This window comes from Pipistrellus kuhlii, unplaced genomic scaffold (genome assembly GCF_014108245.1).
Source record: "Pipistrellus kuhlii isolate mPipKuh1 unplaced genomic scaffold, mPipKuh1.p scaffold_m20_p_3, whole genome shotgun sequence".
Taxonomy (NCBI): domain Eukaryota; kingdom Metazoa; phylum Chordata; class Mammalia; order Chiroptera; family Vespertilionidae; genus Pipistrellus; species Pipistrellus kuhlii.
In genome coordinates, this window is record NW_023425529.1 from 181631927 (window position 1) to 181646481 (window position 14555).

The window sequence follows — 14555 nt, forward strand, 5'->3', positions numbered from 1 at the left end:
TCTCTCCAGGGAGAGCCTTCTGGTGCAAGGGGGGATGGCTTAAGCAAATCCTGCTCTAGGTCACTTGCCAGCCAGGGCGAAGGAGCACGGCTCCGGCCGCTCGGAGTGGCGCGCTGAGAGCACAGCACGCGCGCTGGCTGCCACGCTCCCGTTCCCCCCGAGGCCGAGCTGGGCCCGGCCAGTGCGGGACAAAGGGGGCGCTTTCAGCCCCTGTAAAGGACCCATTGTGCCAGGGGAAGGGGGCGGAGCAGGGAATGGCAGCCTCTTGCCAGCTTGGCTTGCTGTTTTCAGCAAAGATGTCAGGATTTCTCCATCGGCTGCCACCGGGGCAAGGGTGCTCCTTATGTGGGTTTGTTCGAGGGCGTCATTCCAAGTGACGTTCTCTTTCAAGCCGCTGGTACTCGGCTGGACGAAAGCTTGAGGGGCTCCAGGAGGAGACAGACACCCCAGTCACCTGCTTTCTTGGTTTGCACATGGCATGAAGAACGTACAGTGCTCCTGTGAGTATAAGTTTGCAGAATGGCAGGAGCCGTGTGTGTGTGTGTCCATCCGTGTGTGTCCCTGGTCCTCAGAGAATGATGCCCTTCTGGGCCACCTCTGGCTTGGGCCACTTCTTCCTGGTGCCCACAGCATGGTAAAAGGGGACTAATGCCCTGAGGGACCTTGGCAGGGGGGTAGGCACCAGGCTGAGCTCCTCCGCCCCTGCCCCACCCCCACCCCCACCCCCACCCCGCCTGTGTCTGCAGTGGTGTGTCACCTGCACTCAGCTGTGCACAGTGGCCCTGGAACCCACAAGCTCAGAGGTCAGGGTGAGGGACAAAGGGCATGGTGATGTAAGGAGAGGAGACTTAGATGGGTTTCAGAGGCCAGTTCTGAGTGCTGGGAGGACCTCAGAAGCCACCTGCTCCAACCGGTCCCTAGGCTGGCGTGGGATGAAGGGGCCCTCCTGAGCCCCACGCGGTTCTTAGTGGTGAGGGTCAGCGGCCTCCAGAGGTTGAGAATTGTTCACGTGGAGGAAAACGCCTGAATTTAGAGCCGGATTGGCGTCCCGATCTTGGAAGACACCTGGGGGAAGCCTCCTAAACCTCCAGCCTTGATTTCCCCACCCTCATTTTGTACTGTGGCGTTCAGCTGAGACACCGGATGTGAGAGCTTGCTAAACGCCTGATCGATGCTCATTATGTCATTAGCTGTCTTTCTCCAAGTCCGGGCAGCTGGGAAGCAGGCTTCCTGCTCTCCGACAGCCACGCAGCCCGCTCCTGCTCCCTGCCCGGCGCGCCGGCCTCTCTCGGGTCTGTGTAAGCGCCGCCTGTGCGCTATGCTTCGCGCTGGGCCTCCGCCAGGTCTCCCTGCCCTTTGCCATGTTCCTGTCAGTCTGTGGTTTTAGACTCCAGCTTCATCAGAAATGCAAACTAGCAAATCCTCTGTTTGTGGGTGCAGAGTGGAAGGGGTGCAGGAGTAGCTGAGGGGAAGGAGAAGCTGGCTGCCAACAGCCTCCTGTGTTCCAGCCAGTAAACGCTGGCTACTGTCTGCATAAGCCTTTAAGGCAGCCGACTGAATTGTCTTCTGAGCGCCAACAGCATGACTATCTGCCCGGGCCGTGAACTTCCCGAGACGATGGTGTGCACATCTGCTGTCCAAAGAACTTTTAAAAGATTCCAACAGAACAGCGTTTGGAGTAAGAACTAGTTCAGAGTTTTAACCACCGGTTAGCAAGTTTGTGAGTCTCGATACTTCTTTAAGACCAACTATTGATTGAGACGGTCCTAAAGCATGTTCACCTACAGCAGTGGTGGGCAAACTCCTCAGTCAGCAGAGCGGCAAACTGTGGCTCACAAGGCACATGTGGCTCTCGAGCCACGGTTTGCCAACCACTGACGTACAGCATTCGAAGGCAATTCTTGTGGCTCATTTTCTTTGAATGTACCGTGTTTCCCCGAAAATAAGACATCCTCCGAAAATAAGACCTACTCACAGGGTTCCTTCTGAGTGAAATATAAGGCATCCCCCCGAAAACAAGGCCCCCCTTGGCTAAACATGAGAGATTTGGTCCACTGATTCTGAAAGAAATGGAGTCACAAGAAATTCACCAGGAAATTCAGCAATTGGATTGTTGTGATGATGTTACAGAAGATGATGACATGATTGTCATTGAATAAATGAGTAAATTCTTGATACTGTAGGATTCACAGTTTGTCTGGTTTGTGTTGACAACTACTGTCCTACCGTACCTTATACAGGTAATAAATTTCCTTTATTTTCATTGAACAATAAATGTGTACCGTATTCTTCTTCATGGAAAAATAAGACATCCTCTGAAAATAAGACCTAGCGCATCTTTGGGAGCAAAAATTAATATAAGACGCTGTCTTATTTTCGGGGAAACAGGGTAGGTCTGCCTCCATTTCTAACGCTCCCAAGTACCTTTCCTTACAGCAGTAAAATAGAAGGGGAAAGGTTTAAACGCTCTTGGTTCTTTCCTCGGATCTAAATGAGGTCTTGGCCTGGTCCTCCCTTGCACGGGCTGACGTTCCCTACCCAGAGCATGAACCAGTTGGGTCGGTGTGGCCGGTTCGCAGCTGGTTACTGATTGCCAGCCAGGAGGCGGGGAGCACTGCGGCTTGTCTCCATCACCGAAGATCAGCGTGCGGCTGGCGGTAAGCCCTCAGCACGACGGGTCAGGACCCGATGAAATGCTTTTGCACAAGTGCTACTGTACTTCCCTGAAGTTTTAAAAAAAAGAGCTTTTTCCTAGACGTTTCTAAAAATAGGCTGCGTTCGTTCTTAGTTTGACGCTGTCTGCAGCTCGGCTATTGCTAACGCTCACACTAGGAAAAAACCACCCGTTTAGGACTGTATGTGTGTGTGAGGGAATTATCGAGTATTTTCACATGGGGATGTGACTGTAGAACGGGTGGGGAATGTCCTGCCTGAGGACCGTACGGGGCCCAGTAAGTCATTAGGTCTGGCCCTGCCAAGGCATCGGGGTGAGTGAATTGAGTGTTGGACTACAACAGGCTAATTCTAAGTTGACCATTTCGTGTGGCCCTGGAATGATGTTATGAATATCCGAATGGGCTTTGGCAGAAAACAGGTTCCCCAGCCCCGCTGTAGGACAACCCCTGTACGTCCACACGATCTAGGCTTTATTGCAATTACCTCGGGGAAAGGCAGGGTGCTGGGTAAGGGGTGGGCGACTCCCATTCAACTCACAGTGCTGAGGCGGGTAACAAAGACAAGTAGCAGGTGGGTCGATCAGAGGGGAAGGCAGGTGCACACGCCAACTGCAGAAGGTTGCTTTGCTCATGTGGAATTGGGGTACTGTGTGGAGTGTGACAGCTCAGTGCCGAGAGAACCGACTCAGTTTGCCTGCTTAGCCTCAAAGTCTCCCGTAAGCATCTCCCTCAGAGAGGCCCAGCCTGATCACTGGATGTGAATGGTGGTAACACCCATCAATCTTGTAGATATTAATTTTGTACTGTATCTCCCCCACCCGCCCCCCCAAGCTGGTTGGCCCACTGAGCACCTGGCCCAGTCTTTAGCGCTGTCCGCCAGCTCCCGGCACCCGTCCGGTGCCCACTCGATGTTCAGATATGTTCAGGGACTGGAGTCGTTTAATTCCTATGAATTCATCTAGAATAAAATGTGCTGTGAGTGTATATTGACAGTCTGTTTCTTTCCTGGTCTGCCTTGTGTTGGTTCAACATACCACCCAACATCTGATCATTTCAGTGGCTTTTCAAAATATGCCCATTGTCTCTCCCTATTGGGGAGCAGAGCAGAAAGAAAACAATGTCTGTTTTCAGAGCTGGCACTGGCAGTGACACTGACTGATGCCTGTCCCTGCCCATGGGTGGAGCAGTGGGGTGACTCTGCTCCTAGCTTCTCATTGGCCATCCTTCACCCCTCTTCTCCTGGGACGTCAAGTATGGATTTTGCCTGCTAGTTACCTTTAGCCCAGTGGGCAGCCGCACAGGGCTCAGCATGTGACTAATGCCCTGAGGGACCTTGGCAGGGGGGTAGGCACCAGGCTGAGCTCCTCCGCCCCTGCCCCCCCCCCACCCCGCCGCCTTTTCTGTGTCTGCAGTGGTGTGTCACCTGCACTCAGCTGTTGGTGGCACAGATGGTGAGTGGTTTTGTAAGTACTGGTGTTTTCTCTCCAGAATTCTGACCTGAAGAAATGTGCTTATCTGTTCCTTCTCTGTTGTCATGTCAGAGCTTGAAATTTCCAGTGTGTGTGTGTGTGTGTGTGTGTGTGTATACGTACATATGTACTTACACCTACACAGAGCTGTTGTAGCATAAGATTGCATGAGCTGAACAAATTAATTCTATTGGCCCATGTAGTATCAGTGGCCAATGAAAACACTTGATATGCTGCTACGCTGTAAAGAAAAAAATACAGTAGCCCAGACTGAAATTAAAGGAGGATTTCTGTATTTGAAAAAGGAGGATTATTGTCAGTCTGTGTAAAAGAACATATAACAAGCAGTTCACAGATACCTGAACTTCAAGCTAAATGAACCCTTAGTGGATTGCCAGGAAATTTTCGAGAAAACTCTTTCAGGTCACTTACTGTTCTTTCCTTTCCTTTACTATCAAACTTACTATAGAGCGGTTATTCATCAATAACTTTCTAATGAGAATTATTCTTCTATATTATCTGTACTTCACATTTTTATACTGGTGTATATGTAAGTTGTAACATGCAATTTGAGGCTGTAATATACTTTAAGTTCACCTAATTTTGGCTTCTAAATTTCGTTTACAAACTTTCATTACCTCTGAACCTTACCGTTCTGCACGCAGGACTAACCGCAGAGCAATGGCAGAGGACATACCGTAATAACGATGCCTCCCTCTATGGAGCGCTCTGTGCCTCGTACCATTCTGAGTTCTAGGTGAATTACTTAGCCCTCACAAAAGCCCTCCGAGATAGGTTAACCTTTCCCACCTCCATGTAGACACGAGGAAACGGAGGCACAGAGAGGCGAAGTCATTTGTCCCAAATCACACAGCTTGTGAGCCGGGGAGGCAGGGTTTGGTTCCAGAACCTGGGATCTTAAGTCCTATTCTGTACGTTTTCTCAAACACTGCGCTGCCACCTCTCTGAGTGTGCGGTGGTTGGTGTACGGTGTCTGCGTGCTCACCTGTTAGGGTGTGTTGGCTGTGCTCCGCCGAGGAGCACAAAGGAAGTTCTTTTATCAGCACAGCCAGCGGTGGCTCCCCAGGCGCCTGCTTCTGCTGCCGCCTCCAGGTGCAGGGCGGGGGCGGGGGACACACGGTGACATTGGACCGGGCTGTTGGCCAGTTGGGAGCTGGTTGTGGGACAAGTGAAAGCCGGCGGCCCTGGGTGGTTTGGGCTTGTGTGTGCCTCTTCGCTCCTCTCCCCGGGGCTGTGCTGGCGGCAGTGACTCTATGACTGTGTGGAGGAGAGCCTTCAGGGGAGGGTATCCTCTCAGGGGAGGGGAGGGTGACTTATGCCACTCAGCTGAGCAGTTCACGCCGCTGGGCACCAAAAACCTTCCCCTCGTGTCTCCACCGACCGAGGGAAGGTTCTGTGCGCACACATTTCTCAGTGTGGTTCGGGGAAGCCGGACGCAGGCCGATGGGTAGAACGCTTCCTCGGGGGGGGGCGTGCAGAACGGGAAGCACCGCCAGGAGGAGGCCCGGGCCCTGGCTGCGGCCGGCGGGTGGCGCAGGGGTCCCGCCCGGAATGAACATGTCTCTCTCCCCCCACAGAAGCCAGCGTAGGGCAGCACCGCGACGATGCAGGCCCACGAGCTGTTCCGCTACTTCCGGATGCCGGAGCTGGCCGACGTGCGGCAGTACGTGCGCACGCTGCCCACCAACACGCTCATGGGCTTCGGCGCCTTCGCCGCGCTCACCACCTTCTGGTACGCCACGCGGCCCCGCGCCCTGAAGCCGCCCTGCGACCTCTCCATGCAGTCGGTGGAGGTGGCGGTAAGTGGGGGGCTGGCCTGCCCGGGTCCCCCTGCCCATCCCCAATGATCCGCGCCCATCAGACGTGATGGCGTGCAGGGCTCTTGGTCAGGGGAGATGGACCCAACAGACAAGTTTGCCGATGACTGTAAGTGGAGGTGCAGGCTAGAGTGTGGGGCAGAGGGACAGATGAGGGGTGTTGGCTGGGGGGCTCTGCCCATCGTCACTCGGGCTCATCCCAGAAGTCCCCGGCGCCTCTCCCCTGCACTGGCACTGCGGCCGCCCCAAGATTCTGCGACAGGAGCCACAGGGGGGACAGGCAGAGCCCCAGCTCTCGCAGGCCTTGTGTTCCCGCGGAGAAGAGGGTTGTCCCACGCACGTGCAGTATCTGAAAGTTAGAACACATCCCACAGCCATTGAAAGGGACTCTGGGATCTTAAATAGAACTTGCCAGAATGACGCGGCCACAGCTTTGATAGGACACCCGGGGCGTCTGCGGTTGCGCTGCTGAGTGCCATGGCTGTGTGTCCCTCGGGCAAACGGAAGGTCAGGCTGTCACTGCTGGAAAACACACTGGAGCGTGCCCTCCATAAGGCGGCCGATCGGTGGGATGGCCGAGGACATGGGAACGGGCCGGCTCCCTCCCAGCCTCTGCTCCTTCCTCCGCCTCGAACCTTCCCCCGGCCAGGGGAAACGGGAGGGGAAGGTGAGCGGTGCTCAGCGGCGTGACTCCTGCCCCGCTCTCCATGCTGTCCTTTCTCCCTCTCCTGCCCGACCCCGGTGCCTGTCCAGTGCGCGGGGCCTTCGACTTATATGAGAAACGGTTGTAAATGCAGGATTGCCTCACGCCCTGCCTCAGATGTGGGTGAAAAGCCTCCTCCGGCAGGCAGGCCTGTGGGGGAGGGAGCGTGCCCTTCTAAATATAGCTGCTTCTTACTTACAAGACTTCAGTTCTTTCAGACAATCTCTTGGGTTCGTTAATGTGACACTCATAAAATAGAAAAGACATGCCAGTTTTATTCATGTCAAAACGTAGGAATAGAAGGAGTGAACTGCTGAGGAGAGATGGCTCTAAGATACTTTATTTCTGTATAGAAGGTCAGCTTATTAGTTCACCTCAGCTAATGATATTCCAATGGTGAGTAGAAGCTAATGTGCTCTGACAGGTACCAGTGAGGTCTGGGGCATGCTCTCTCTCCTGGCAGCGTTGCCCTCACTGTGAGAAGAGGGCGTGGCGAGTGCAGATTTAAGATGTTTGTAATTTAGGCTGGCCGGCGTGGCTCAGTGGTTGAGCCTTGACCTACAAACCAGGAGGTCAAGGCTAATTCCCTGTCAGGGACATGCCCGGGTTATGGGCTCCATTCCCAGTGTGGGGTGTGCAGGAGGCAGCCCATCAATGATTCTCTCTCATCATTGATGTTTCTTTCTTTCCCTCTCTTTTCCTCTCTGAAATCAATAAAAGTATATTTTTAAAAAGAGATGTTTATAATTTAGCAGTAACTGTAAAAATCACCTAAGTCTTATTTCTTGTATGAGAAATTGTGGAAGCACTTACAATGTGATTTTTAAGTTCCAGCTTAGCATGAAGTCACTGAGTCTTACTGAAATACTCATACATTTTCACTGTAGACCAGTTTAAAACTACAGATAAGCAGAAAGAAAATTACAATCTGTAATTTCACTACCCGGTATGTAGCCTTCCTGATTTTTCTTAGAAATGGATTTAGCTCAGATGTTCAGAATTTGTAGGTTTACAGACTTTGCTTTGCATTTCTAAAAGGTCATCTTAAAATAATGGATGTGAGATTAGCCTTGGATGATACTTAGTAGTTATAAATGCTTGTCTGGAGCGCACTCATCACACGGGCTTCTGTGGCAGAGAGAGGAACTTAATTCATTTCATTAAGTATTAATCAGGAGCTTGTGTATCTGGCAGGGCCGGCCGCCCGATGAAAATGTTGTCGCTTCACGCCCTGTGCCAGTCCCCACTCTCACCCCACGTCCCCTGTCACACCGCGGTCCGCACCCTCCGCTCCCGTACACTCTGCCTGCCGGGCATTAACATGAGGAGCGTCTGCTCTTTGGGGTTTGGCTGCGTCTCCTCCCTGCCCACACTGGCTGTTTTTAAAGCAGCAGCACTGAGGTCTCTTATAAAAGTCACAGCTGCTGACATGACATGTCCTTCCACACATCTGGCTCGTACAGAGGACGTTAGCCCTCACGTCTGCACCTGCACAGGAAGGCAATAAGGACATACACTGTAGAATGGACAGGGTCGCTGGTGTTAGCAACAGAATCCAGTGTCTTCAGATAGATAGATAGATAGATAGATAGATAGATAGATAGATTTTTATTTATTTTTTAAAAAATATATTTTATTGATTTTGTACAGAGAGGAAGGGAGAGATAGAGAGTTAGAAACATCGATGAGAGAGAGAGTCATCGATCAGCTGCCTCCTGCACACCCCCCACTGGGGATATGCCTGCAACCAAGGTACATGCCCTTGACCGGAATCGAACCCGGGACCCTTCAGTCCCCAAGCCGACGCTCTATCCATTGCGCCAAACCGGTCTCGGCAGATTTTTATTGATTTCAGAGAGGAAGAGAGAGGGAGAGAGAGGAACATCAATGATGAGAGAGAATCATTGATCAGCTGCCTCCTGCATGCCCCCCCCCAACCCCCCCACTGGGGACCTAGCCCGCAGCCCGGGCATGTGCCCTGACTGGGAATCAAATGGTGATCTCCTGGTTCACAGGTCAACACTCAGCCACTGAGCCACCCCAGCCGGGCACTTCGCCGCCTTCTTTAAATCTGTGAGCGAGGCCTGCTCTCGTCCTGTGTAGAGAGCTGTGTCCCTGCCTCGCTGGCAGCTCCCAGGCGGCCTTTCCTGGGTCAGGGAAGGTTCCGTCTTCCAAAGGGAGTTTGCTGCTGCTGCCGCATGACTTCGAGCAGACGACAGAAGCGAATCGTTGTGCTTGTTCTTCCCCCCCCCAATCACTTTCACACGCGGGCATTAGCTTAGCTGGTCTCAGCCTATTCTCTGCGATTGTGGTCCCCGTGCCCCCCTGTGAAGATGATCTCCCCTGGGGGGACTGGGAACCATGAGGGACTGGTCAGGGCCCTGACCACGGCGGCTGCAGCAGGCACACAGGAGAGCATGTTGGAGCTGGAGGGGACCAGGCCAGAGAGAGGAGGCCGAGGCCGGACCGCCCCTCAGCGTGGACCAGGCGGCCGTGGGCAAGTGCTCCCGCCTCTTCTGACCTTCAGTTCCTCGTCTGGGAGACTGAGAGCCAGTGCCTGCCCCAGCACGTTGGTGAGAGGACCGTGTGGAGATAGGCAGAGGTCTCCCTGGCCCCCTGGACGTCAGTGCTCAGAGAATGCCAGTTTTCTTCCGGAAAGGTCTCCTCGTTCACCCTCACTTGTGCACGTGAGAGAAAACAATCATCTAAGGAGGGGAGCTGCACCGGCCAGCCAGCTCGGCCATGTATCCGCACCTGTGGCCGGAGGGGGCGATAGATACATGGGACCAGAAGGAACATGTGGGTCTTTCTAGATAAATCTGAAGGATCGGTGGCTGGAGCTCTCGATCCTAGGAGCAGGCTCTTCTGAAAATGGATGCGCAGGGAAGTGAACCCAAAGGTGGTGATGGAACTGAGAGGAGAAAGGGGGGGGGGGGTAGGTCAGAGATGGGGTCGGGGGTTCTGCACATAGTGGGACATGGGATCAGAAGCTGTCAGGAATGGGAGTGAGGACGGGGGAGGGACACAGCTGTCTGAACCTGGGCCCGCGAGCTTCTGCCTTCGCCTCACCCTGCACCCTCAACAAGGCGGGCTGGGAGCCGGGGGCTGCAGAGGGGGTGTTTAGGGGAGCTTTTGCTTAAATGTGTTACTCTGGGGGGGGGGGGGGGGTGCAGACATCGGCACTTTTATACCGATAGGTGACTTTTGCACCTTTTCTAAAACCTGGGGCTTTTTAATAACTATGAAAACCTGGCTAACTCACTTTTTCTTAAGAAACTCACGTTGTGGGGAACAACTTGGTTTCCACGTGTTGTTGGACTTGGCCGCTAACTCGAAAGCGACTAGTGTTTCGAAGGCGGTGGGAGAGGGTTTGCTGGTCATGGGAAGCGGCTTTGGGGGGATGGGCTCCGAAGGGTGGGGGGGCGGGCAGCGCAGGGAGCTGGGGAGGAGTTTCTGAGCTGGGTGCTATGCCTGGCCAAGTAGCTGCCTTCGGGAATTCCAAGAACCAAGTAGCTGCCTTCGGGAGTACCAAGTAGCTGCCTTCGGAAGTACCAAGTAGCTGCCTTTGGGAATTCTAAGTACCAAGTATCTGCCTTCGGGAATTCCAAGAACCAAGTAGCTGCCTTCGGGAATTCCAAGCTGGGAGGGGATTGTTTTAGGAAAAACATCCTGGGTTCCTTTTAACCGGGAAGAAACGCCCGGGTCACTGGGTGGGAATACGGTGAAGCAGGTCTGAAAACACAGTGTCGTTTTGTAGAAACGGTAGCACTTCCCGGCCTCAGCCAGCCGGGAGCACGTGTGCTCTCATGTGGGCTGTGATGCTCGTTGGTTTTTTTGTTAATCCTCCTCCAAGGATATTTTCCCATTGCTTTTTAGGGAGAGTGGGAGAGAGAGGGGGAAAGACAGAGAGAAACCTGGATGTGAGGGAAACACACCGATTGGCGGCCTCCTGCATGAGCCCTGACTAGGGCCAGGGTTGGGGAGGAGCCTGCAACCAAGTACATGCCCTTGGCCGGAACTGAACCCGGGACCGTTCAGTCCACAGGCTGACGCTCCATCCACTGAGCCAAACTGGCTAGGGCTGTAATGCTTATTCAAGTTTAAAAATAGCCTCCCCGAAGCAGGTTCAGCTCACGCCAAGTGGAAGACGACGGACGTGAGCGTTCCCAGCCTCTGGACACAGATCCCGGGTTACGCCAACCTCTCACAGGCCGCGCTGGGCTCTGGGCCTGCAGCCTTCGCTTCGGGAGCGAGGGACGCCTGACCCGTTCTAAACGGCAGGTGTACGGAGGGGCCCCGGGCCGGCTCCTTGTGCTGGGACAGCGTGTGTGTGTGTGTGTGTGTGTGTGTGTGTGTGTGTGTGAGAATTTGGATTTTGTGGCTCTAAACTTCCTCCCCTTTCACAGGGATGGGGTACTGTGTTTCCTTCTGAGGGTGGTTGAGACTGAGGTGTGTATAGCAGCGCAGAACCAGTTTAATCCTGCCAGCCTCCCCAGCCCTAAGGGAATCCTCCGATGGGGACAGTGGGAGCGTAGGGAGTGGGGACGGGAGAAGGAAAAGGGAAAAGGCTTGGAGGATCTGGGAAGAGCATTGAGGAACCAAATCACCAGGCAGGCAGCGGGGTCTGGGCCTGGTTCTCAAAGACGAGATGACCGATGCTTTTAATGTCCTGCCCACTGTCCTTCAGGACGTGTGGCGGGAGGGTCACTGTGGGCTGGCCCTTCAAGGCCCTGGCTTGACTTTCGGAGATCTAGAGCTGCTGGGCATGAGACCTGGGGGCCGGAGGTCCTTGGGTGGAAAAGGAGGGTGTGCCTGTCTGTAGCAGGTGGTGATGGTGGTCTGGCCATGAGCGTCATATGGATGTAAGTGCTGGAGGAGTCTGTGCACATGGAGGATACTGGAAAGAGGAAAGAGTTAGTTATTTTCACTCCCTGGGACTGTGGTTCCACCTGCTGCTTCCGTTGCACACCCCCCCCCCCCTTTACCCCCGCATCCCGCCTCAGATGGATTTAACATTAAAATGCAGCCAAGTCTTTCACCGTCTCTTTAGAAGTTACTACCGGGTTTTTCTCTTCCTCCTCCTCTGCTCTCTCTTCCTTTCCCTCCTACCTCTGCACCTATGTCCCTCTTCCTCTTCCTCTTGCTGCCCCGCCCCCGCCCCTCTCCTTAGGGGGAAGAGCAGGGTAAGGAGAGGGGCAGTTGTGGCCCGTAGATGGCTGGCCGTTTTCTAGATGGAGATGCGTGAGACACAGTTTATGAAGCGTGGGCCTTCCTGTCCCCCAGAAGCCTTCAAGGACGTGGTTTGCTTTTGCGTTTAAAGTGGGAGTGGCCCCAGATGCTCTGTCCATCCAGTGCTCCTTTTGCCAGAGGCTGGCTAGTGCTCCAGTCTGGGAACCGCTGACACCCGTGTTCACCGAGGCCTGCCCTTCTGCCCCCAAGGGCAGTCTGACCTCTCACTGCCTGATCCAGCGCGGGGAGCTCGGGCCTCAGCCTGCAGAGCTGGTCCGGGGCATTCTCACGGCCTCTGCTCTGACTGTAGGGGTTTCACTCCTCCACCTTTTTTTTTTTTTTTTTTTTTTTTTTTTAAACAAAAATGGAAAATTATATAGCCACATGGAGGAAGTGCACAGCAGAAGAAATAAAAGGCCCCATAACCCTCCCTGACTCGCAGTCTTATGATTTCTGAACATGTGATTGGGGTTGTCTGCTCAGTTCACCCTGTTTCTTGAGCAAAACTGACACCCCATCCCTGCCCCCAATCTGCAGATGGTATCAGAGGTCAGAAGGCCACATTTGAAGTCCTTTAAATTTATGTAAGTGGGCGGTCCTATAAAAATAGGCGCACGCGCTTGAAGAACCCAACAATCAAATCCCCGGCTTTGGAAATGGCCCGATTTCCGGGGCACGCGCCGATGTTTTGAGTCCAGTGGCTACAGACGTGCTCCCCACCGCTCAGCTGCAACCCCTCTCCCAGCCCCTGGTGTGGGGGTGGCCGGGGCCCTGACACCTAGCGTTTACACGCGGTGTTTTAGCTCAGGAAGAATGGCCACGTATGTGCACATCGAAAACGCATCTTCGCCGGAACATGCGGTCATTTCAAGAGCAACAGATTTCAAAGCTCAGACCGTGCTGCTCGGCCTTCGCCACCCCTGATTCCTTCCGTCTCTTCTCCTCGCGAAGTTACGGAGCTTGCCCCACGGTCAAGGGGCAATTCGGCCTTTCCCCCTTTGCCCCGGGCCTTCCGCTGGCAAAGAGCCCTTACGTGCTTCATCCTCAGACTGCAGCTAGCTCTCCTAATTGCTAACTAGAATAACGAGAAATGCCCTGTCCCCAGGGTACCTTGCTGAGAGGATGGCTTTCCTGGGACTCGGGATATAATTAACTCCTTTAACTTGGACTTGACTGTTTCACCTCCATGTTTCCCAAAGTCCTGAGGATTACATACCAGCAAAACATTAACCTCCCCGAAGGATTCTTCAGCCGGAAGTTTGCTGTCAAATCCTATCCTACAGCAGGGATTCCCAAAATGAACTTTGGGGGGCTGACTTATCTTGAAGGGATATGGTTACCACATATCAAAAGCTAAGCTTCATCTTTTCTCTCAAACCTACCCCCAGTTCCTAGTCTTCTGTTTTTAAATATATATATTTTATTGGTTTTTTTACAGAGAGGCAGGGAGATAGAGAGTTAGAAACATCCATTCGCTGCCTCCTGCACACCCCTTACTGGGGATGTGCCCGCAACCAAGGAACATGCCCTTGACCGGAATCGAACCTGGGACCTTTCAGTCCGCAGGCTGACGCTCTATCCACTGAGCCAAACCGGTTTCGGCTAGTCTTCTATTTTTTATAAAATGGACACAGTGTCTTCTGAGCCCTCCACCTCTCCCTTCTTTTCTCCACATGCAGTTGCCTGCCAATCCCACCCACTGGGCTCTGTGCTCCCAGTGCCCGCCTTCTCCCCGTCCCTGGACCAGGCCCGCGGGGGTGGGTTTCCCCAGTCCCTCCCTCCTGCTCGGCGCACTGCTCACGCTCCTGTGGATTTCTCTCCCACACATCACCCACCGTCACCAGCTCCCTGCCCTGGACCTTCGGGCCTCCCCCCCGCGCGTGGATGTAGGACTTCTCGGAGGGCTTGCTGAGCCCCAGTCCCGGAGTTCCTCATCCGGGGGATCTGGTCACGGGCTGGTGATGTGCTTTTCTACCAGGGCAGTGCGTCCCCTGGTCATCCTTCGAGGCCTCGGCTCCGGGGCGAGCCAGGCTCCGCAGTCTCCAGGCTGCTCCTGTCTGCTCGCTCTGACTTCCTCCCTGCTCTCGGCTCAGCTGTGCTCACTGGAGCCCCTCAGGTCACATAAGGACACGCGCCAGGCTCCTCCGGAGCAAGCTCTGTGTCTTATCCCCTCATTCCCATCTCGCAGTTGACAGGTGTGGTCACGATGCAGCAGAGGACCCGGGGGTGCCGGGGGGAGGGAGGGCGGTGGGGAGATGGCTTTTGTAGACAAAACTCTGAGCAGCGTCAGCAGGCCCTCCCCATGGAGGCAGGCCCCGCGGTGCAGACAGCGCAGGCAGCGTGGCCAGGAGGCCTTTGTTCACGCAGTGGGCTCCTCGTCACCAGGCTTTTCACGCCTCTTCCCCTCCTTAGCCTTTTCTTCTCCCCGTTCCCTGGCATTTCATTCCCGTCCCTCTTCTCTTCCTGCCTCGTCACGATGGTTGAAGAGGTTTCTGAATCTTACTATAAAGCCACAGAATTGCTTCTGAATTCTAATCTGAGCATCTTTTGTAGCAAAGATACTGGACAAGAAGGACCGTTATTGTATTGGGGCATGCTATAGGGTGTCTGAGTCAGAGTCTACATGTTCATCTTTTACAGG

The 14555-nt window shown here is 54.0% G+C and overlaps 1 protein-coding gene across 5 annotated transcripts in view; it reads left to right on the forward strand.

The window, feature by feature from the left end:
• ACSL1 (acyl-CoA synthetase long chain family member 1) overlaps positions 1-14555 on the forward strand; it is a 61675-nt gene that overhangs the window by 14992 nt on the left and 32128 nt on the right. For all 5 annotated transcript variants that reach the window (XM_036456403.2, XM_036456407.2, XM_036456405.2 and 2 more), the window contains exon 2: positions 5743-5964. In XM_036456403.2, coding sequence (XP_036312296.1) covers positions 5770-5964 — 195 coding nt within the window. In that variant the 5' untranslated portion in view covers positions 5743-5769. The remainder of the gene's footprint in view (positions 1-5742; positions 5965-14555) is intronic.